The sequence below is a fragment of the Sciurus carolinensis genome, chromosome 8 (assembly GCF_902686445.1).
Source record: "Sciurus carolinensis chromosome 8, mSciCar1.2, whole genome shotgun sequence".
Lineage (NCBI taxonomy): Eukaryota > Metazoa > Chordata > Mammalia > Rodentia > Sciuridae > Sciurus > Sciurus carolinensis.
Genome location: NC_062220.1, coordinates 138,436,994 through 138,459,367, shown reverse-complemented (window position 1 = coordinate 138,459,367; position 22,374 = coordinate 138,436,994). Strand labels below are relative to the sequence as shown.

The 22,374-nt window shown below is 56.4% G+C and overlaps 2 protein-coding genes and 5 non-coding genes across 8 annotated transcripts in view; 6 read left to right on the top strand and 1 right to left on the bottom strand.

The window, feature by feature from the left end:
• Window positions 1–4,337, top strand: part of Dhx37 (DEAH-box helicase 37) — a 33,088-nt gene extending 28,751 nt beyond the window's left edge. Inside the window, exon 28 of one of the 2 annotated variants that reach the window (XM_047561569.1) lies at window positions 3,418–4,337. The gene's annotated coding sequence lies outside the window, so the exon portion shown is untranslated. The remainder of the gene's footprint in view (window positions 1–3,417) is intronic. The other variant, XM_047561570.1, reaches the window with a different exon arrangement.
• A 4,242-nt stretch (window positions 4,338–8,579) lies between these two features.
• Window positions 8,580–8,651, bottom strand: Trnaa-ugc (transfer RNA alanine (anticodon UGC)). Its single transcript has one exon. It is a non-coding gene; the product is annotated as a tRNA-Ala (tRNA).
• Window positions 8,652–8,842: 191 nt separating this feature from the next.
• On the top strand, window positions 8,843–8,914 carry Trnad-guc (transfer RNA aspartic acid (anticodon GUC)). Its single transcript has one exon. It is a non-coding gene; the product is annotated as a tRNA-Asp (tRNA).
• Window positions 8,915–11,415: 2,501 nt separating this feature from the next.
• Window positions 11,416–11,488, top strand: Trnaf-gaa (transfer RNA phenylalanine (anticodon GAA)). The gene has a single exon. It is a non-coding gene; the product is annotated as a tRNA-Phe (tRNA).
• Window positions 11,489–11,817: 329 nt separating this feature from the next.
• On the top strand, window positions 11,818–11,889 carry Trnad-guc (transfer RNA aspartic acid (anticodon GUC)). The gene has a single exon. It is a non-coding gene; the product is annotated as a tRNA-Asp (tRNA).
• A 2,626-nt stretch (window positions 11,890–14,515) lies between these two features.
• On the top strand, window positions 14,516–14,587 carry Trnaa-ugc (transfer RNA alanine (anticodon UGC)). Its single transcript has one exon. It is a non-coding gene; the product is annotated as a tRNA-Ala (tRNA).
• Window positions 14,588–19,815: 5,228 nt separating this feature from the next.
• Window positions 19,816–22,374, top strand: Ubc (ubiquitin C). The gene is made up of 2 exons (XM_047562778.1): window positions 19,816–19,957; window positions 20,923–22,374. The coding sequence occupies exon 2, from the start codon at window positions 20,926–20,928 to the stop codon at window positions 22,297–22,299; it is 1,374 nt and encodes a 457-aa protein (XP_047418734.1). The 5' UTR covers window positions 19,816–19,957; window positions 20,923–20,925; the 3' UTR covers window positions 22,300–22,374.

Genomic DNA, 22,374 nt, shown 5'->3' with positions numbered 1-22,374 from the left:
TGGGGTTCAGGAGGGTCAGGGACCGACACTAAAAATCCACATACCCAAGTCCAAATTTGTCTGTTTTTTGTATGGGCTGTACAGGCTCAACCTGTCCTTGTCCTAGCCTTCCAAGGCCTGTACCAGGGATAAAGCCCATACGAAGCATTTGATGAGTGACTAAAGAGTCGGGACTAGCAAGAATAACTTTCATTTGGCTTAGAATGTCTCGTCCCCAAAGGTTGACAGGGAGATCAGGAACAACGAAGGGGGTAACGGTTCCTTTATTCCCTGTGTTATCTTTTGTGTCAGTCCAATTAAGCACCCTGGAGCTAACTAAGGGGTTTCTTGACTGCCCTATTCCTTTAAGGTCAGTTAGTGATGAGGTGAGGGGCCATTCTGATGGCCAATATTTTTGAGAAATAACTGTGGCGTCCGCACCAGTATCTAGGATCCCTTGGAATTTCTTTCCTTCAATAAATAAGGTAAGAGTGGGTCTTTTGTGGGAAATAGGTTGGACCCAATACACATCAGAGGAACCTAAAGAGGCTGTGTTTCCTGGTGAATTTCCTGAATTGAGGGGAAGGAGTATTAATTGTGCAATTTTTGTTCCTGCAGGGATGGCAGCTACTCCGTTAACAGCTGTGGCCAGTATTTTAATTTCTCCAGTGTAATCATCATCAATGATGCCAGGGAAGACCTGAACACCTTGTAAGGTGGTAGGAGCTCTCCCAAGAATAAGAGCACACATATGAGGTGGAGGGGGGCCTACAACCCCAGTGGGTATTATTTGAGGTCCTTGCATAGAGTCTAATATTGTATCGGTGGAGGCACAGAGGTCCAATCCTGCGCTGCCTGGGGTAGCACGTTGGAGGGAGGTGATTGTGGAGAAGGACAGGGAGCCTGGATTGGGTTGGGAGTCTGAGAGGGAACAAACCTTATTGCCCCTGGGTTTGCTCTGGGGGTGGTCGGGGCCAGGGGCTGGCCCCGAGAGGAGTTTCCCGAGAAGTTAGAGGGAATAGGCTGTCCAAGGGCATTGGTCTTGGATCTACACTCCTTGGCCCAGTGGCGACCTTTACCACATTTAGGGCAAAGGGTGAGCAGAGGTGGTTTAGTCCTTGTTTGAGGAGATATGGGTCCTTGACCCAGTCTCCCTGTTGGGCAGTCTCGCGCAAAATGGCCAGGTTGTTTGCAAGTAAAGCAAGTACGTGGGCCAGGGTGGTGAAGGGCCTTGGTGAAGGCGGCACCAATGGCGAGACCCATGGCATGGGCTGTTCCTACCCCGGCACACAGCCTAATGAAGTCAGAAAGGTCCTCTTTATCTTTGTGGGGCCGAAGAACATCTTGACATATTGGGTTGGCATTTTCAAAGGCAAGATATTTTACAAAGGAGCTCTCGTTTTCACTTGGTCCAAGTAAGCGCTCCGCAGTTAGATTAAGCCGGGCAACAAAGTCACTGTAAGGCTCGTCAGGACCCTGACGAATTTTTGCTAGGGAGGTGGTGGCCGAGCCCTTTTGAGGGAGCCGTCTCCAAGCATGCAAACCAGCAGTTTGAACCTGCGCTAGGAGCCCAGTAGGAAAGCGTGCCTGTTTAGGGTTAGTATCAAATGGCGCATTACCCACTAGTTTAACATAGGTCCAGGATTTAGAGGAAGCCTTGGTTGAATTTTTTTTTGGGCAGTTTCCCGACAGTATTCCCTAAAGTCTGCGTTCCACAACAGGAAGTCACCTGCACTGAGGGTGGCTCGGGCCAAAAATTTCCAATCATTAGGGGTGAGCCACTGTGTACTATGGTTCTCTAGCAAGGCCAGTGTATAAGGTGCAGTGGGGCCATACTGTGTACAAGCCTTTTTAAGTCTTTCAAGAAAGCGGAGGCTCAGCCTTTTATAAGAACCAAGGGTTCCACTCTGTCCAGAGGTGGGCTCCTCCTCATCCCCTGATTCCTGGTCCTCCTCTTGTTCCCTCTCTGGTTCTACCTCTTGTTCCTCCCCTGGTTCCTCTTCCTGACTTCCTTCTAAATTCTCTGCTTCAGTTTGGGGGGGCTGATCTGCTTGACTGCGAGTGACTGGAAAGGCAAGAACAGGCTGACCACGTGGCTTCACCTTACGAGTATTAAGGGGTTTTGGGCCAGTTTGTGTTAACTCCGTGCCCAAGGCCAGTGAGCGAAGCTCGGCATCAAGGGCTTTTAGTTCTTTTAAAAGTTGGATTTGTTCCCGCCTATGTTGGAGAGACTCGCGTAAAGGGGTTAGATTAGGCAAGGGAAGCGGGGAAAAAATGTCTGGGGGGGCAGTAGGTCCCTGAGGGACCGGAGCACGAAAGGCAGGGGGTGTATAAGTGGGAAGTGGATTTGTAAGAGGTGGCAGGTCTGGAAAATGGTGTTGAGCCACTGCCTCCTCCAGGGTGGCCTCATCCTCTGGGGTCAACTCATCATGGGGATTTAAAACCGGATAAATCTTAGGGGGATTTTTAGGGGACTCCTTTGGTAAGGTGGGGTCTGGGAGGTTCCCAGGGTCTGGGAGGGTCCCAGGGTCCTGAGAAGGCTGAGCAGGGGGCATTTGAATACTAATCGAAGGGCATGCCGATGGGGGGCGAGAGGTGGATTGCATTGCCTGCTCCCCAATCTTTACAAGTTTTAAAGTACCACTGTCAAAGGGTGAACTTTTAAGAATCTCATTAATTAAATTCCAATAAGAAAAGACAGTGACGGGCACCTTTTGAGGACCAAAAGTCTCATAATAATCTTTGAGGCAGTCTCCTACTCTGAGCCACCTTTTACCATCAATCGATCCCTCGAGGGGAAACCAAGGACACAAATCCTCTATGTATGAAAAGAATAATCTTAAATCCTTTTTCTTAACACGCGCTCCCCGAGTCTTGAGGGCCTCCTCGAGACCCGTCAGAAACAAATCATGTGACGAAACTGCTTGTCCCATGGTACGTCACTTACCTTGCGCTGACCTCACTCTCCTCCTGGATCTGACTCCCGGTCGCGTCTACCAGGGCGATCGCGAATCCTGCTTGGCCAAGTCTTCCCCGGAGGGCAGCGTTCCGCTTCTCAAAGTTTCCAATCGACCACGTTGGGCGCCAACTGTCCCGACCCGCGGGACATCAACACGGGACCGCAAACCTGAGAGAGAAGGAATGAAGGGACAAGAGACGCAGGGAGAGGCAGCAAGACAGGAATTCTGATCAAGCTGCAAATTTTTATTGTTCACACAGGGGTATTTATACTGAGGGAAGGAGGGGTGTGACAAGGTGCAGGCTGGTTGGCTGTGTTCTTCTGCTGGGTTCCTGATAGGGTGCAAATTCGCGCCGGCCGGGAGGTGAGGTTCGCGCCGGCGGGAAGGTGAAGTTTGCGCCGGCGGGAAGGGAGGGGCGCTGCTGCTTATTGTAAAGATCAGAATGTTCTCAGAATGAGAACTTCTTGGTCCCTGACAGGTTCCTTGCCACATGCAGAGCTGGGCTGCGATGGCAGCTCTCTAGAAACCCCAGCACTGCTGCTGGCAGCTCCAGAGGGAAGCAGTGTCCCTCCCTGGCCACCCTCGGAGGCACCGGAGCAGCCACCAAGACCCCTTCTGTCACCAGCATCCCTCCCACCCCACAGCCACCCCAAGGAACCACAATTCCAAACACACGGGTCTTTTTTTAAAAACTGTTTTCAGGCTACAGCCGAGCACAGTGGTGCACACAGTCCCAGTGCCTCGGGCAGGAGGCCCCCAAGTTCCAGGCCCGCCTGCAGCGGAAGGCGAGGCCCGGCTCCCGCTCCGTGAAGAATAAGACAGGCGGGCGGCGTGGCTCAGTGGTGCGCCTCTGGGCTCGTCCCGGAACCGCCAACGAACACACCACCGGATCGGCAGCAGCCTTTCATGTCTCCCCCGCCGGCCCCGCGTTGGTCCCTTCGGGTGTCTCTCTGAAAGGACAGACCGCACGCGGGCACCCAGGCACCCGTTCATCCAGGAAGGGCCCTGGCGGGCTCCAGCTCCCGGCGGCTTTCAGGAACGGCCTTGCTGTGAGCTTCCGGAGCAGGTGTGTGTGGACGTCCCGATCTCAGGTGTATTCCTAGGAGAGAAGATGCTGTCAGCCAGGTGTGGTGGCCACGCCCATAACCCCGCAACTCGGGAGGCCGAGGTGGGATCCTGGGCGTGAGGCCAGCCTCTGCAACTTAGTGAGACTCTCAAAGTAAAATACAATGTGGCTCAGTGGAAAAGCGCCCCCGGGCTCAGTCCCTGGTGCCAGAGGAAAAGTTCCTTGGTGGATAGGGTGGTGCTCGCCTGTCATCCCAGCTACTCAGAAGACAGGCAGGAGGCCTCAGTCCACTCGAGACCACCGGGACAATATAAAACAGGCTGATCCGGATGTGGTCAGGGGTTGAGCGCCCCTGGGTTCCATCCCTGGTGCCAAAGAAAAGCAGGGTGTGGGGTAGGCGGCTGAGACTACAGCTCGATCCCTAGGACCGGGGGAAAGTTATCGCAATAAATGCACATAATACACTACCTTGGGGTTTTGTTTCATTTTCAGTCCTGGAGATTGAGCCCGGGGGCATTTGTCACTGAGCCACCCCGGCCCTTTTTATTTTTTATCTTGAGACTGTCAGTTGCCGAGGCTGGCCTCCAAACAGTGGTCCATCTGCCTCAGCCTCCCAAGTCTGGGATTACAGGTGGGAGCCACCGTGCCTGACAGCTCTCCACTGCTTCAGCCAGTCCAGTTCAGTAGCTTTGGGACTGTCGTGTTTTACATACGCGGCGTCCCCAGAAAGCTCAGGGAGAACAATGCAAGAAAGTTCAGAGGTGAAGCACCTGGGTTATGGGAGCCTCAGCCTCATCAGCACATTAAACTACTGACACAGACCAACGGGGTGGTCACTGGAGCAGGTGGGTCACTGGTGTGCCTCTGGAGTCCTGTCTTGTCCCTGGTGGGCAGAGCTGTCTGCTTCCTGGTGCCGGGTCTGAGCACCTTCTCCTCCACACCTTCCCGCTGTGACGCGCTGCCTCACCTCGGGCCCAGAGCGCTGGAGTCTGCTGCCCGAGGTCGGAGACCTCAAACCGTGACCCCCAAATACACTCTCCCTCGGCTGCATCGCTCTCGTCAGGCCTTTGGTCACAGGCGCACGAGGCTGACCGACACAGGTCCCCTCCAGCGCTGGTCAGCCGTCACCCCCTGTGGTCTCCAGCACTTCTCACACGCACTGCCTGTGAGCCGCCCGCTGTCCTTGCCTTTCCCGGCCCCTCCGGCAGCCACTTCCTCTCTCCATCCCGTGAACGCGCCGATTCTGATTCATGCCGTGGACTCGAGCACCTTCCCACCGCTGCTGCAGTGGACGACGCTGCTGCCCCTCGGTGTTTAACCTGGGTCCTGGTCTGCTCGGCCCTTAAGAGTACCGGGGAGCTGGGGCTGGGGCACCGGGGAGGCCCTGGATTCCATCCTCAGCACCACATGAAATAAACAAAATAGAGGCCTTTGTGGCATCTACAACTAAGAAAAAGTTCAAAAAAATCAAAAGAGAGAGAGTACTGGGACTGGGGACACGTGGCTGGGGTGCCGTGCCCCTAGGTCCAGTCTCGGTGCGAGGGGAAGTGGGGAACAGGTCCCAGTTCCTGACCAGGTAAGTGGTCTGCAGGTGACCTCCCCCAGGCGCCCTGCGCTCTGCTGATGGCCTCTCTGAAGGACAGTGATCTGTGTGCAGGACACAGCCCAGGTCTCGCACAGGCCGGGCAGGCGCTGCTGCTTGGCAGCCCCTCCCCAGGGCCCTTCAGGGGTCTCCACACCACCCAGGCGCACCCTAGGCCGCTGGCCTGCACCCGGCCTTCTCCGGGGGCTGGCGTCTCCCGAGCCCCGTCTACCGGTGGAGCTGACCCAGTGCCCTTCCTGGCCAGAGCCCACGAGCAGGGTCAGGCAGCCGTCTGGCTACCATGAGCAACCCGGGAGGATGCTCCTGCAGGCCACTTCCTTCCTGTGGGAGGACCCAGAGAGAGGCAGAGGCCCCCTGCCAGGCCCAGCAGCCCGGGGCCTGGACGTGCCCCTCCGAGTGCCGGGCCCTGGCCGGGTCCACATCACCCTGGGACAGCATTGCGGGTGCTGGGAGGACAACCGGGAGATTCCCCTGGGGGTCCTCAAGGCTGCTCCTGCACAGGTGTCCCCTCCTGGCCACCCCGCACCCTCCGCCTCCCTGCCCTCCTTCCTCCCTCAGCGAGCCCGCGGGGGCTGTTCCCTCTCCCAGGACACCCTGTGCCTCCCTCCTGCTCCCCGCCCTGGTTTGTCACAGAGGTTAAGTCCTCTGAGCCGTCCCCAGGGCTGTCCATCAACAGCATGACCAGTGACAGCAGGTCTTCCGTCCTGCTTTCCATCTGTGTCCCCAGCAAGAGGGGGCCCAAAAGCTAAGAAGAAACTTGTGGGGAGTGTTTGCAAGAAAGCCGGGGAAACCTTTCAAGAGACAGACACCCGGAGACCACCAGGGAAGGGGATCTGGCCTCGTGGAGTGTTAGACTGATGTAGAGAGTGACTTAAGCAAAATTGGAAAATAAGAATAGACGAGGAAAGCTGCCCCCAAACGCCACAGCAGCCCAGAGTGACCATGTGAGCCCTTGTCAGTGGAGAGAGGGGGAAGTCCTGGAGGGGGAACTGCCAGAGTGCCCCAGCCACGGCTGAGGGGCGCTGCGGAGGTCCCAGCGCCTGCAGAGGCTGAAGTGGGAGGCCAGCCTGGGCAGGCAGGGAGACCCTGCCTCAAAAATAAAACACAGCCAGGTGCAGGGGTGCACACCTGTGATCCTGGCAGCTCGGGAGGCTGAGGCAGGAGGATCGCAAGGTCAAAGCCAGCCTCAGCAACTTAGTGAGGCCCTGTCTTTAAATAACAAACAAAGGGCTGGGGATGTGGCTCCCTGGTAAAGCACCCCTGGATTCAATCCCTGCTGCCAACAACAACCCCTCTCATATCACTTGCTTCTAGTTACTTGCTTTTAGTTGACTAAAAAAACCGTAAGTCCTGCATGTGGGCCATAAATACACGATTAGTTTCCCACTAGTCTCCTGGGGCGGATGATAGTGAGGTCGCTAAGGGTCCTTTTCAGGGCTTGAAGCCTGCTTTTGTCAAAACCACCGGCTCCTCCCCAGGGCCTGCACAGGGTCCAGCAGGTGACTTTGTTGTTCTTGTTTCAGTGCTGGGCCGGAACCCAGGGCCTTGTGCACACCAGGCAAGTGCTCTGCTCTGACCAGAAGGTGACCTTCTGAGGGCAGGAGGCTGAAACCTGCACCTCAGAGCTCACAGCTGACACCTGTTCTCTGAGCACGCTGCCTGGGGCAGGCCACGAGGGTCGGTCAGGCCTGCGCAGAGCACCATGACCTCGCCGCCTCCCCTTTCCCCACCCCTTAAATCACCACGCTGCTCTCTCCCAGAGTACCCAACCCTGTCCTCAGGGAGGCAGGTTTGAGACTGGGCCTCCCAGCCTCATGTGGGAATAGAGTCTTTCGGCTTTTGCAAACCTTGTCTCAGTGACGGGCACTCGGGGCAGAGTGGGGGCAGAACAGGCCTGGCGCAGTAACAGACATGACCCTCTCCCGCAGGTGGGAAATGAAAATCACACTAACAATGCAATAACACCTTGTTCCCCACAGACTGAAAAATTCAGACGGCAGCCCCCATTGCTGGCCCAGGTGAGCAAACAGCACCTCCACCGCCCCCTAGGGAAGAGGCCGGGCACTGCAGCTGTAGGGGAAGGAACCCGGCAACACTTCAAACGCAAGTACTTCAAGTAGAGGCGTCTTTGTCCTTGGCCCTGTGATGCTCCTGGTAGGAGTCCATCCTGCGGAGAGAGATACAGGACCAGAAGGCGAGGACGGTGGTGTCCCAAGAGAACCTGGATGACTAAGGAGTGGCCGGATAAGGTGTTGTGCCCCGACTGGGGACCGTCTGCGACTCCCTCAGCTCCCCACCTCCACGGTGCCCCCTGGAGAAGCCTCCAGCAGCTCCCGGGGCCAGGGCTGGAGCCTGGCTGGTCCCCCGCGTCTCTCCGGCAGCCAGGGCGCATTCTCCGCAGGGCCGCCAGAGGGAGCAGTTGAAACCAATGGAGTTACTCCCCGGCATCGGGCCCTCCAGCCCCGCTCCACCGCCTGCCTTGCTCCCTGCACCCCAAGCGCAGGGCTTGCTGCGCGCATTCGCCGCGGAGCGTCCCCTCCTCCAGCCAGGGCCGCTGCACCTGCGGTTTCCCCGCGGCCCCACGACAGCCGCCCGGGGTGCACCCATCACCACTACGGTCATCCTCAGTCGCCGCCGCGTTGCTTCCTACTAGTTCCCTGGTCTGGCGGGTGGATGCCAAGAAGCTCCAGGGAGGGATGCCGGGCACCTGACACTCTGCTTGGGCACACAGTAGGTGCTCAATGCGTGCACATTATCTGGCCTGTGGCGCTCAGGTTCACTGAACGGAGAGCCAGTGGCAGAACCCTCTAGAAATCTGCCTGCTGGACGCCACGGATAACCAGGAGCCTTAGTTCAAAACTGCAGGGCCGCCGACCTGCAGGGGGACTTCCTGCGCGGGGCCCTGGGGCCCCTTCCTTGTTGCGCTTTCTACGCCCACGGAAGATTCCAGGAGGAAAAGAGGAAGGGCGAGTGGAGATGCCGGGGATTGAACCCGGGGCCTCATACATGCAAAGCATGCGCTCTACCACTGAGCTACATCCCCGGCCGTGCGCAGTCCGTGCGGAAGGCTGATAGGGAGGCGCCCCGGCTCCTCGGCCTCTCCTCCGCCTCTCGGCCCTGCGCACGGAGGCCGGTTCGGCAGCGCTGCGCCCCCGGACCTCGCCCGGCGGGAGCGCCGCCTGGGCTCGCCATCCATCCATAGGGGTGGCCTCGGAGAGCACCCGCCATGGCCCGTCCTCGTTAGTATAGTGGTGAGTATCCCCGCCTGTCACGCGGGAGACCGGGGTTCGATTCCCCGACGGGGAGGCTGCTCGAGGCTTTTGCATTTTGGGGATGCGCTGCCGCGTGACCCTCAGACGCACAGGACGCTGTGTCACCCTTGTTCGCACCCCTGACAGGATGAACTCGGGCCCTGCCGAGGTGCCCAGCTCCCAGAGAGCGTGCGCATGGCTGTCCATCACTCTGTACCTTCCAGGAGGTGAGCACGCTGCCGTTCGCCCGTCTGGTCCGCAGCGTGGCCGCCGGGCTCGCCTGTTGCACTCTGGTCACAGGCGGGCCAGCCTGCCGGGCGCTCTGCAGGTCCTCACCGTCCTCTGTCCTCAGGCTGCAGCCGCAGAGGCCTCCTGGCTCGCTCAAGGTCACCTAAAGGACAACCCACCTCTGCAGGGGCCTGGGATGGCTCAGCCAGTGACTCTCCCTTCCCACTCCTCCCTGGACTCTGAATTTTATCCCCTCTTCCTCCTCTCCTTCCGCTCTTCCTCCCTCCCTCCCTTCTTTCCTACTTTATCAAAAACACCCACTTAGTTTTTAAAAACCAAATGACACTCTGCATCAGGAAAAGCAGCAGGAGGCCAGCTCCCCGCTCATGAGGTCACACTGGCGTCAACGCATACGGTTTGGTTTTGTAAATGCCAACAAAATTCAGGTGGTAGAGACTTCGCTCCCCAGCCGGCCTAACTGTAATCCAGATCCTGAAAGGTCTCATCGCTGTCTCCTTCCCAACAGCTCAGGTTAAGGAACATCTTTTTCCTTTTACACTAAAATTACCCATTTAGACTCATATAACATCTGCAAAACATAACTTCCAGGTGGATCGTAAAGCTACACGTATTTTAAAAAGCAGAAGAGATTAAACTTGAAGAGAAGTACAGCCGGGCACACTGCTCGCAAGGAACCCAGCTTCCCAGCCCAGGAACGGGAAGGGGTTTGCTTGTGAGTCTGTTTTTGCAGATCTTTAGAACTGGGAGCAATCTGGACCCATGCTGGTTGGAGAGGGTAAAAGTTGTTTTTGTTTTGTTTTTTCTTTGTTTACAAGTCTTTAATTGTTTTTGTTAGCTATATCCATGTTCTAGTTTCCTACATGTAGAAAATTAGGTGAAAAAAATTTCGCATAGTGATTAAAAAAGACTGTAGGCAAAGAAATCTACGGACTAATATCTTTGTTATAGACATAATTTATTCAAAATAAAAAGGAAAGTAAAAAACAAATAAATTATTCAAATCACTAAGAAAAATCCTAAAATACCAGTAGGTCACAATCAATAGGAAATGAAAGCACAGAAGAGGAAACATGAGTTGTTAATAAACCTGATAGGGGCAGTTTGCTCTTACAAATATTTAAAACAAATGGAAGGCCCGAGGCGGTGGCTCACACCTGTAATCCCAGTGGCTTGGGAGGCTGAGGCAGGAGGATTGCAGCCTCAGCAATTTAGCAAGACCCTGCCTCTAAATAAAATATAAAAAGGGCTGGGGCTCAGTGTGCCCCGTACGAAAATAATAATAATAATAATAATACATTTTAAAAGGAAGTAGCCGCAGGTTAGCACCGTCAGCGCAGCTGTGACCAATCCGCTCTTTCTTGCTGTACTGACACCCCGACCAGAAGTGGGCTGGTGGTCTCCAGGGGCTGGGGGAGGCCCGGCCGGATTCGCAGCCAGCTGGATGCGCCCGTGGGGACTGGATGGCGCGGGGCTGCGTTCCCGCCGGGCGGCCGACCCGGGTGAGCGACAGCTCAATACAAAGCGTGGTTACTTTTTAGGAAACACTCGGGACTCGCTGGGAAGAGGAGGAGACGGAGAAGCCAGGCCCCTGTCCCGGGTCCGGACGCTCCTGCTCCAGCAGGACCTCTCCCGGTCTCTGCGCCCCCGGCCCCGGGTCCTCCACCGTCCCCCCGCGGTGAGTGTCCTTGCACGGGCTGTTGCGTGGCCGCCGTGGAATCAAACATGTGGCCACCAGGTGCCCAGCAGACGCTTCCCCCGAGTGACTCGGACCAGGAAGGCGAGAGACGTCCTGCTGCCTAGAAGCTGAGCAGGTGCGCTCGGGTACGGCCTCGCTGCGAGGCCCGGCCTGAGTCGCGCGCGGCGCGGGAAAACCGCCCGGGCCTGGCGCAGTCCGCAGCCCCAGCAACCGCGCGCCGCCGGCCCGGGCGCCCCGCTTCCTCCTCGCAGCTCTGCGCCAGCGGGGCTTCGTGCTCACCCTCCAAAGGACGTTGTTTAAGCATCTGCTGCGCGTCGGGCACCGAGGGCTGCAGCAGCGACTGGCGCAGACGATCTGCCGGCTCCCCGCGTCACTTCAGCTGGGGAGTCACTGAGTGGACACGGAAAAGACGACAAGCGAGAAGGGGGCGGCCCGAGCGGGAAGCCTGATCCGGGGGCCTCCGGAGGCGGCGGCCCGGAAGGACCCAGGGCTCCTCGCAGGCGGGTGGCGGGAGCGCGGCCTCCAGGAGCTCCCGGCACCCGCGCGGGGGTGGGAGGAGCCGGGCGCGGGATCGACAAGGAGGACCCGAGCGAGGCTGTGCTGCAGCGGCCGCCGAAATAGCTCAGTTGGGAGAGCGTTAGACTGAAGATCTAAAGGTCCCTGGTTCGATCCCGGGTTTCGGCAGCTATCCTTTTTCGGTCCCGCCGAGTCTGCGCGCGCGCGGAGGCCGGGGACCTGGGGAGGCCGCGGGCCGAGGCCTCCCGGGCGGCCTCGTCAGCGCCCCCTCCCCTCCGCCGCGCGTCGGCTTTTGCTTTCCGCGTTTGTGGTTTGCGTTTTGGATTCTCCAGGATAAATCCAGGGCCGAGCGGGAAACGGCCGCCTTGCCATGCGGGTCGCTCGGGTCGGACTTCCTTTGCGAGAAAATAAAAAGGGTCGACCCGGGAGCAGAGGGCGAGGGGCAGGGGGACGCGGTTCCTTCAAGGAGAGTCCCGGGCAGGTGCTGGCAGGGCCCGTCCTCGTTAGTATAGTGGTGAGTATCCCCGCCTGTCACGCGGGAGACCGGGGTTCGATTCCCCGACGGGGAGGTTGCGCTCTTTTGCTGTCCGTCTCGACCCTGTCGCATGCCAGTTCCCCAGCGCACCGTGCGTCACGGGCTTGCAAGAAAGGTGACACTCTCCCTCCTGGCCTGGTGCTGGGAACCGGCTCGATTTTATGACTGAGGCCCAGAAAAAGGTGCTGGCTCTGTGCAGCCCAGACCCGCAGGTCCTGAGGCCGCCTGCGTCTCTCGTCTAGTTCCACCCTGTCTTCAGAAAATGCTTCTGGATTTGTCCTAAGGCAGTTAGACTCGGCCTTCCGTAACTAAAGTGTCACCCGTGTGTGCAGCTGCGGACTCCCACCGACAATAAAGACGCTCTGTACAAGGCAGCGTTCATTTTAGTCAAGAAATGGGGGCAAAAGCAAAAGAGAAAGAGCAGAAGTTACATCACCAGATCCGGGGAAGGTCTGACCGTGCAGCGGGGGATCCCGGGCAGCTTTCCCACTGGGAAGTCCCAGGCAGAGCATCCTCCACGGGGAGACTCCCAGTCTCATTCCCAGGGGGGCTCCCTAAATACAAGTTAGAACCCAGGAAGCCCCATCCTCACGACCTGCGTGACCTGGGGATCCCTCAAGGACACTCCATCCCCACAGGACTGCGGATCCCGCAGGGACTGAGCGAGAGCCTTAAGGGAAAGACGGAGTTCTCGGAGGGAAGGACCGGGAAGGCAGCGCTCTTTAGAATCCCACCGAGGGTGTGTGACCGTCGTGGTGGACACGGGGCGGGGAAGATCCTCAATAGTGTCCTTAGCCCTTCACCTTCCCAGGCCCCGGTTCTTTGGTTCATTTCTTCATTTATTCTGAACTTCTCCACGTTCATTCCACAAACCTTACTGAGCACCTCTTATGTGCCAGGCCCAGTCCTAGGCACCAGGGATGAGCAGGACACAGGCAGACCAGGCCTTGCCCTGTTGAGGTTACGTCCTGGCGGGGGTCACAGACACAAGCAAATACTGTTAAAATGAATCAATGGTTTGAAAAACAAGAAGAAAGCTGTGTGACAGGCGATGACGGGACTGGCAGGTCACTAGGGAGGCGCCCCGGAAGGCCTCTCTGAGCAGGAGACGTTGAGCAAGGAGCTGGACTTCCAGATGGAGCCAGCCGTGGGAGGAACTGGGGGACCGCATTCCAGGCTGAGAGAACAGGAAGGGCAAAGGCCCTGAGGCAGGAAGGAGGCAGCTCAGCTGGGGCAGAAGATGTAGAGAGGAAGAGGAGCAGGCCTCAAATTCAGAGCAGTCCACTCCATAGGGCCTGGAAGGAGTCTGGACTTGATCTCATAACGGTTGTGTCCAGAAGAAACAAAATCAGGGTTAGCCGGGTGCGGTGGCACCCCCCTGTCATCCCAGAGGCTCGGGAGGCTGAGACAGGAGGATCAAGAGTTCAAAGCCAGCCTCAGCAGTGGCAAGGCCCTAAGCTACTCAGTGAGCCTCTGTCTCTAAATGGAATACAAAATAGGGCTGGGGATGTGGCTCAGGAGTCAGTGCCCTGAGTTCAACCCCAGGTACCAGAACTCTCTGGCTGCCATGCACTTGGGAGACAGGAAGCAGGGGCCACTGCCATCTGAGCTGTCCCTCAAGGTCATGCTGCCCAGGGTGCCATCCATCTGCACGGCCGCTGGGGCCTCCCAGGCCCCCGAGGAGCTAGAGGAGCGAGGAACCCCTCGCCTAGCCCATCCACGGCCTCCCTCTTCCGCGGTCTCGCCAGAACAGGATGCAGCCCACCCCCGGGTTCCCATGGAAACAGCACCACCTCATCTGCAGCTCCCTTCAGAGTCCTAGGCGCTGAGAACACTGCTTGAGATGCTCTGCCCTGTCCGGCTGTCACCACGACCTGCTGAGATAGGGACTGTGAAAACCTCCGCTTCCCAGATGAGCCCCCCAGGGGCAGGGAACGCGGAGGAAGCGGCTGCGTTCAGAGCAGATCCGGGCACCAGCTGGCGGTGAAGGGGCTGAAGGTCAACCAGGTGGCAGTGGTAGGGCATTCCGTGGGGAGGTGTCCCCGCACAGGAACTCCTGAGGCTGGGGAGGGAGGTGCAGCCTCTCACCCGCCCCGCACGACTCGTGACCCCTTATGCTCAGAGGACACCGACCCTTTCAGCCCCTCTCCCCGGCCCTCCTCACAGGCACCCCGAGGCTGGCGCTCCTCACAATCACAGGAAGGCTGTCCTTCGTGGGACGTTGCCGACTCCCCCCTCCTCCCAGGTTGAGACCTGATTCTGGGACTTCAATTTCTTCCCTTTTAATTTGCTCATTTTTACATCCAGAACAGTCTGGGGTGGGGAGGAGAAAGTCTTCAAACAGATGTGCGGAGCTCAAAGTCACCGAAGGCTGGAATGGTTTTCGGTGTCGAGAAACTACAGACATTTCCGGCGGGGGGAGTATCATCAGGCCACTGTCCTCATTTATTGGAAATTCTGATTTCCTGTAGCAATTAGGATCTTAGTGGCCAGGCTATGAAGAAGAGGCCCGTTTGAGAAACAGGAAATGAAGTTTTGGTTAGTTTTTGCTAACCCCTAATGGCCATTTATAGGTATGCACAGAATGTAATGGGAGGGCGTGGAAACCCTTTCTGAGTCGAGTGTAGCAGGGATTTCCAGGCAGCCCGGCAGAGAGGGTGGGGGATGTAGCTCAGTGGTAGAGCGCATGCTTTGCATGTATGAGGCCCCGGGTTCGATCCCCGGCATCTCCACTTCGTTTTTCTTTCCAGCCACAACCCGGGTTCGTGGCTTAAAGCCAAAATTTTAATACCAGGCAGGTATGAACTTTCCATGGTGAAGACCCTGGCACCTTAAACAGTCTTGTTAGAGGTGACCAAGGGGAGCAATGAGCAGGGAAATGTCAAAGTAAGACCTAATTTGATGACTGACAGCACAGGAAACGTGAGCAGGCCAGTCATTTGGGGGTTTCTGTGCCGGGCATGGAGGACCACGGACATTCCTGGCCTCAGCAGGTCACTCAAGGTCGGGCCTCTCACCCCTCTGTGGTGCGTCAGTGACTCAGTTTGTCCAGGAAGCAGCCCAAGGCCAGCGGCAGCCCAGCCCAGGGCTCAGCTCTCCACAGCAGGGGCAGGAGGGCGGAAGGAAGGAATAGAACCTTCCATTTATGCCAATGCACTGCTGTGCCATTCAAACAGAAGACGTGCTTTTCTAGGAAGGAGGGTCCTGTCCTCTCCTGTCCCTCGACTTGACCTCAAATTCTCCATGGTTGGAAAAAAAAAAAAAAAATCTAGAGCTGGAGAGCCTGGGTCTTTGCAGACCTTTTCTTTTTGAGATGAGGAAACAAACTTTGTGAAATGACTCACCAGCAAGGTGGTGACGCCCTGGCGACCGAGCCTGTTTCCAACCCATCTGCACAAAGGCTGCTGCTTCCCTGTGTGCCGGCAGGGTTGAGAGGGAGCGAGGCGTGTTACTCCCAAGTGACCCAGACCCACGCGAGGCTGATCAGCTTCTGCCTGACTCCCGACCTTGTGACTGGGAGCGCCGAGCACCTGGGGGTGCACAGGAGCTGCTGTGGCTAAAGGCTGTGCTGGGGCTCCCCAGAAAAGAAGCAGGTCTTTTAAAAAATATTGTTTAGTTGTGGATGGACACGATACCTTATTTATATTTATGTGGTGCTGAGCATCGAACCCAGTGTCTCACACATGCTAGGCAGGCGCTCTGCCACCAACTCACAGCCCAGCCCGAGATGTGAATTTTTTTAAAATTTATTTTTATTGTATACAAATGGGATACATGTTTCTCTGGTCGAGATGTGAATCTTTAAAATTTTTTTTCAATTATTACATTTTCTCTCTCTCTATCTCTGTCTCTCTGTCTCTCTGTCTCTGTGTCTGTCTCTCTGTCTCTGTCTCTCTGTTTCTGTCTGTCTCCGTGTCTGTCTCTCTGTCTCTCTGTCTCTGTGTCTCTCTCTGTCTCTCTGTGTCTCTCTGTGTCTCTCTGTGTCTGTCTCTGTCTCTGTCTGTCTCTCTCTGTGTCTGTCTCTGTCTCTCTCTGTCTCTCTCTCTGTGTCTCTGTCTCTCTGTCTCTGTGTCTCTGTCTCTGTCTCTCTGTGTCTCTCTTTCTCTGTCTCTCTGTCTCTCTCTGTGTCTCTGTCTCTCTCTCTCTGTCTCTCTCTCACACACACACACACACACACACACAGTCTGTCACATGAGGTGGCTGGAGCAGATGAATTCATGGAGATGGAGAGTAGAAGGGGAGGTGCTGGGGGCTAGGAGGGGACAAGGGACTTGTTTAATGGGGACAGAGTTTCAGTCTGTAAGATAAAGAGAGCGGTGTGAAGGTGCGTTCGGAGAAGGGGGATTTTAGGACTCAGATGCGGCAACCTGAGTGTTTACATAGAAGGTACAAAGCTCTGGGCTCCATTCCCAGCACTGCCAGGAAAAAAGAAAAAAAAAAAAAGTCAATATGATGTTGTAATTTTCCATAATTTAAAAACAAAAACAAACTCAGTCTAAATAAATCCCTGGTTCCCAACCCAGATTGGTAAGGCGACACGGCTGACGGGCTCTTACGTTCAGCCGCCTGGTTCTGCCAATTCAAGAGCACGGATGTGAGCAGGAGAGAGCCACCCCTGGGTCCCCAGCCCTGTTCCTAAGGCCACTGGCCACAGCGCTCTGCAGGACCTTTTATGGTCACACAAACCAGGACAAGGCAGGCCCGGGCCTGCCCTCCCACTCTCTGGTTTCACCCTTTCTCTTGGGGGACAAAGAGCTCTCTGACCCCTGGACTCCCGGCCAGTGCCCTGGGGCTGAATCAGGTCACAAGCAGGGCGTGACCTTCAGGGGAGCTGGATCTGTCAGGGGACAGAAGCAAGGCAGGCGGGCAAGCACGTCCCCACCCGCCCCAGCCCCACACCCCGGCGCCCAGAGCTCAGCCCATCACGTGCACCCTCCGCCCGCCAATCCTGCCCTGTTGCTGGGCTTCGGTCCCCTTCCACTGGTGCCGGCTCTGAAGCAATCTTTTCTGGGGCGTCTGCAAAGGCTGGATCTGTGGGCGGAACGAACTGCCAGTGGGGCCATGACTCATCCTGCTTCTAGCACATTCTGGCACGTCGCATTCTAGGTCAGGAAATTTTAGGTCTTAGGAGCGTGACTTGATACCCAGCTCCTGGGTCCAAGTAGGACATTTAGACTCTGGGAGTCGCTTTCAGAAATAGAAAGGCAGTTGTAACGGCCACCACCAACATCCTCTCTAGGACAGTTTCGTCATCTCGGCCTTCCTGGGGATCATTTTCCTTTGACAGAAGGACATTCTGTCACTAGTGCCAGCACCTTCCTACCCCCTCCCCACACATGTGACAACCCAAACTGTCCCCAGACATTGCCAAACGTCTACCGGGCAAACCACTCCCAGGAAAAGCAGCCTCTTGTGGGAGGCCACTGCCTCCCATTTCCAGTCCCCTGTGGGTCTGAAGACAGGGGACTCCTGCTTCCGGGAGCACTGGTTCCTGCTGGGAGTGAACTCTGGGCCCCTTCCCACTCCCAGGCCCTCCTCCAGTGCCTCCTCCTCTCCGCTCCCCCTCCTGTCCTCTGAAATTAGAACTGTTTGTCTCAGTACCTTTGGACTCAAAAAAGCTCTGTCACGAAGCTCATGACTCAGCCATTACACACGGATCACAAGACTCCCAGCTCAGCACAGCCCCAAGCACGCAGGGTGCGGCTGGAGCCAGGCTCAAGCTCGGCTTTGCCTTCCTTTAAGAACTTCTGTCTGAGATTTAGAAATGACCTTCCCCCGAAATCCACACTGGGGACCACTGAGGGTTCCTACTACACCTGGAAAAGGACATTTTCTTTTTCTTTTTCATTTAAATGTTCCCAGTGACCCATGCATTCATTCATTCTTGTGAAATTTCAGAGGTCAAAGTCATTTTGAACAATGCTCAGTCCTGGTATTCTCATAAATACATCTGGACATAGGTTACGCAGGAAATATACAGTCCTCCCAGCATTTAGCAGAGCTTGGAAGGCACAGTCCCAGTTTGGGGGGAAAAAATCATCCAAAGGGACAAGAGGGACAGCTGGCCAGGGGTCACATGGCCAAATGAAGTGTAATAAAATTTTCACACCAAAATCTCTCTCTCTCTGTCTCTCTCTGACACACACACACACACACACACACACACACACGAATAATTCATCACCCAGAGTCACTTCCCACATGAAATGTTCAAGAAGTCCTTCAGGCAAAAGAAAAATGACAACCTGGTAGAGAGACTGATCGATATAAAAGAAAAATCACACCAGAAAGGAGATGGTGAAGTTTAACATCCGTGAAGATATATGGTACCTTAAATTATTTCAGTTTCTTTAAAAGAAAAGAAAAAGAAAAAAAGTAATGTGTGGTTCATTAGATATGTAAACTGACTGGCAATAATTGGGTCGAGGCCAGGAAAACAGAAATGAAAGCCTGCTTTACTGTAAATGTCTCGTACAGGAAGTGAGGCCTGTATGCGTCTTATTTGTGCAGTGATATATTAAAGGTAGAATATATCATGTTTTTTTAATCCAAGAAAATATATAGCAGTTAATTTTTTTCTTTTTTTTTTTTTTTTAGTTGTGGATGGACCTTTATTTCATTATTATACACGGTGCTGAGAAGCGAACCCAGTGCCCCACACAGGGTGGGCAAGCGCTCCACCACTGAGCCACCACCCCAGCCAGGGGGTCTTGTTCTGACTGACCCCCACGTTTTAAGGATAATGTTGAGATAACCTTCATAACTTAAGAATGCCATCTTTTCTTAAAGGCAGAACATTATTCAGTTGGTATCTTGCTCTTTTTTTCTTGAAAGCTTTAAAGGTAGAAATTCAGTCGTCATCCTCACTCCCTGTGTAGAATCAGGGACTGTTTCTAGAAGAATCCAGGAGGAACCGAGGCTGGGGAAAGGACACAGGAGTCAGCACCTGGGTCGTGGAAAACTAGGCCCCCCGCTGGCACCCCGTGGATCACCTTCTGCATCTGACATGTTAAAGTGTCTCCCCAGAAATACGCGCAGCTGAGTCGATTCCTGTGCTTCAGAATCTCGGGCCTTACATTTCACAAAGCTGGGAGGACTTTGAAGGTCTCCCCTACAAAGTGACAAAGGTTCATGGAGAGGTGTGACACGATTTGAAGGTCACCCAGCCTTTGAAGGTCACCCAGCCGTGCTAGGGTCCCCGGGACCGCTGTCGGCTGTTTTTTTGTTTTGTTTTGTTTTTTGATTTTTGTTTTCATCTCGGTTTAAAAACGGCTGGGGGTGGAACTCAGGAGGGGAACACCTGCAACCGAAATGGAAGAAGAAAGCAGCATCTCAGGCCTGGGTTTCGCTTCTAGGTTAAATGCAGTCGGACAGGACTGAGACCCGAGTCTCCTTGGGGTCCTCCAAACGGGAGGCTCGCAGCAGCCTGCACGGCCCGGTCCCGCCGGCCTTGGCCAGCGCGGTGCACAGGCTCCTTCCTCCGGGGCGCTCTGGGGACGCCAGCTCGTCCTTGGCCCAGGCCCTGCGCTGGACGGAAACTGCAGCGTCACGCGCTTTGTCACCGCGCCACTGTGGGGGCTGGGCCCGCGAGGGCGGCCGCGGCGAGGGGACGCGGCAGAACGGGCACCACGTGGCGAAAGCAGACCCGAGCCAAGACCCGAGCCAAGACCCCTCGCTCGCGGGGCGCGGGGCGCGGGGCGCGGGCGGCCGACCCACTCCGTTCCGCTCCGGCCTGGGATCCGCGCCGGGCTTTGGCTCCACCCTCTGGGCCCCCGGCCAGTCGTCGACGCACCACTGCGCCCGCGCTGATTCCTCCGCCCGGCCCGCGGGTCGGCCGCCCACCCCCCCGCCACGTGCCACCCCCGCGTCCCAGCCTCGCCCTAGGACGTTCCAGGGCGGGGAACGGTCGGCCCCGGTCACTGGTTTTCTTTCCAGAGGGCGGAAAGGGCGGGGGAAAATAGTTCCTTCTCGGCGTTTCCGCGGAGGGATCTCCGCGGGGCGGTGTCCGCCGCAGCCTATATAAGGCGGCGCCGGGCGGGGCGCAGCGAGTTCCGTCGAGGCCCGTCGTTCCGTCGCCGCTCTGCTGTGTGCTGCCGCCGCCGGTGAGCAGGGGCTGCGGCGCTCGGGCCTTACTGGCCGTGCGGTCGCGAGGGAGACGGAGCCGCGCGACCCGCCTCGGTACCGGCGGCTTGGTGCTCGGCGCCCCGCCGGGCCGGGGGGGACCAGCGGCAAAATGGCGGCCGCTGCCGAGCCCTAACCGGGGGAGCCGCGCCGCGGAGCGGGCTGTGAGCTTGGGGCTGCGGGCGGGGGCAGAAGCGGAGCGCGGGGAGCCCCGCGGCCCTGGCCGCGCCGGGACCGGCTGGTTGTCGTGGGGCGTGAGGCGATTGGGGGCTCGAGTGACCGGAGGGGCTGGTTCTCCGCCCGCTACGGGGGCGCCGACCGGGGTGGGGGTGCCGCGGCGCAGTCCTGCCCCCCGGGGGGCGGCTGCGTACCGTCGCCGTCCGGTGACGTCACCCTTTCTGTCTACTCATAATGCGGGGTGGGGCCGCCTGTGTGTGTGTAGGAGGTGTTCCTCAGTCGCAGGACACAGGGCTCGGGCCGAGGTTAGACCCCGCCGATCGACAGGAACAGACATCCGGAGGGGGGAGACCTGAGGCCTCTGAGTTTCCTTGGTCAAGGTTTCCGGGCTTGGCTTCCTTAGTGCTTGAAGCCAAGGTTTTGAACTGACTTGTCAGCACTCTTGCCTGTATTTCTTGAGGTTGCTAAGGCAAGTGGGTTTTTTTTTTTTTTTTTTTTTTTTTTTTGATATGGCAATTGAACCGGAGACACTCTACCGCTGATCTATCTCCCCATCCCCTCTTATTTTTTGAGATGGTTTCCTAAATTGCTGAGATTGGCTTACAACTTGCCATCTTCTTGCCTCAGCTTCCAAAGTCACTGGGATTAAAGACCTGGCCTCATTTTAATTATTTGGACCAGTATACAGTGACCCTGAACTTTCACCGTTGGCACTGCTAGTTGGTTGCTAAATTCTTGGTTCTTTTTTCTTTGTTGTCCTTTGTAACAGACAATGCAGATCTTTGTGAAAACTCTAACTGGCAAGACCATCACCCTGGAGGTGGAGCCCAGTGACACCATCGAGAATGTCAAGGCAAAGATCCAAGACAAGGAAGGCATCCCCCCGGACCAGCAGAGGTTGATCTTTGCCGGCAAACAACTGGAAGATGGGCGCACCCTGTCTGACTACAACATCCAGAAGGAGTCCACCCTGCACCTGGTGCTGCGTCTCAGAGGTGGGATGCAGATCTTCGTGAAGACCCTGACAGGCAAGACCATCACCCTGGAGGTGGAGCCCAGTGACACTATCGAGAATGTCAAGGCAAAGATCCAAGACAAGGAAGGCATCCCCCCCGACCAGCAGAGGTTGATCTTTGCCGGCAAACAACTGGAAGATGGGCGCACCCTGTCTGACTACAACATCCAGAAGGAATCCACCCTGCACCTGGTGCTGCGTCTCAGAGGTGGGATGCAGATCTTCGTGAAGACCCTGACAGGCAAGACCATCACCCTGGAGGTGGAGCCCAGTGACACCATCGAGAATGTCAAGGCAAAGATCCAAGACAAGGAAGGCATCCCCCCCGACCAGCAGAGGTTGATCTTTGCCGGCAAACAGCTGGAAGATGGGCGCACCCTGTCTGACTACAACATCCAGAAGGAGTCCACCCTGCACCTGGTGCTGCGTCTCAGAGGTGGGATGCAGATCTTCGTGAAGACCCTGACTGGCAAGACCATCACCCTGGAGGTGGAGCCCAGTGACACCATCGAGAATGTCAAGGCAAAGATCCAAGACAAGGAAGGCATCCCCCCGGACCAGCAGAGGTTGATTTTTGCCGGCAAACAGCTGGAAGATGGGCGTACCCTGTCTGACTACAACATCCAGAAGGAGTCCACCCTGCACCTGGTGCTGCGTCTCAGAGGTGGGATGCAGATCTTCGTGAAGACCCTGACTGGCAAGACCATCACCCTGGAGGTGGAGCCCAGTGACACCATTGAGAATGTCAAGGCAAAGATCCAAGACAAGGAAGGCATCCCCCCGGACCAGCAGAGATTGATCTTTGCCGGCAAACAACTGGAAGATGGGCGCACCCTGTCTGACTACAATATCCAGAAGGAGTCCACTCTGCACCTGGTGCTGCGTCTCAGAGGTGGGATGCAGATCTTCGTGAAGACCCTGACGGGCAAGACCATCACCTTGGAGGTGGAGCCCAGTGACACCATCGAGAATGTCAAGGCAAAGATCCAAGACAAGGAAGGCATCCCCCCCGACCAGCAGAGATTGATCTTTGCTGGCAAACAGCTGGAAGATGGGCGCACCCTGTCTGACTACAACATCCAGAAGGAGTCCACTCTGCACTTGGTCCTGCGCTTGAGGGGAGGTGTCTAAGTTTCTTTCCCTTTTCTTTTAAGCTTTTGACAAGTTTCATTGCACTTTTCTCTCAATAAAGTTCTTGCATTCCAA

What these genes read in the sequence shown, in the direction of transcription:
- Ubc (XM_047562778.1), top strand. Translation starts at nt 20,926, where the DNA reads ATGCAGATCTTTGTGAAAACTCTAACTGGCAAGACCATCACCCTGGAG.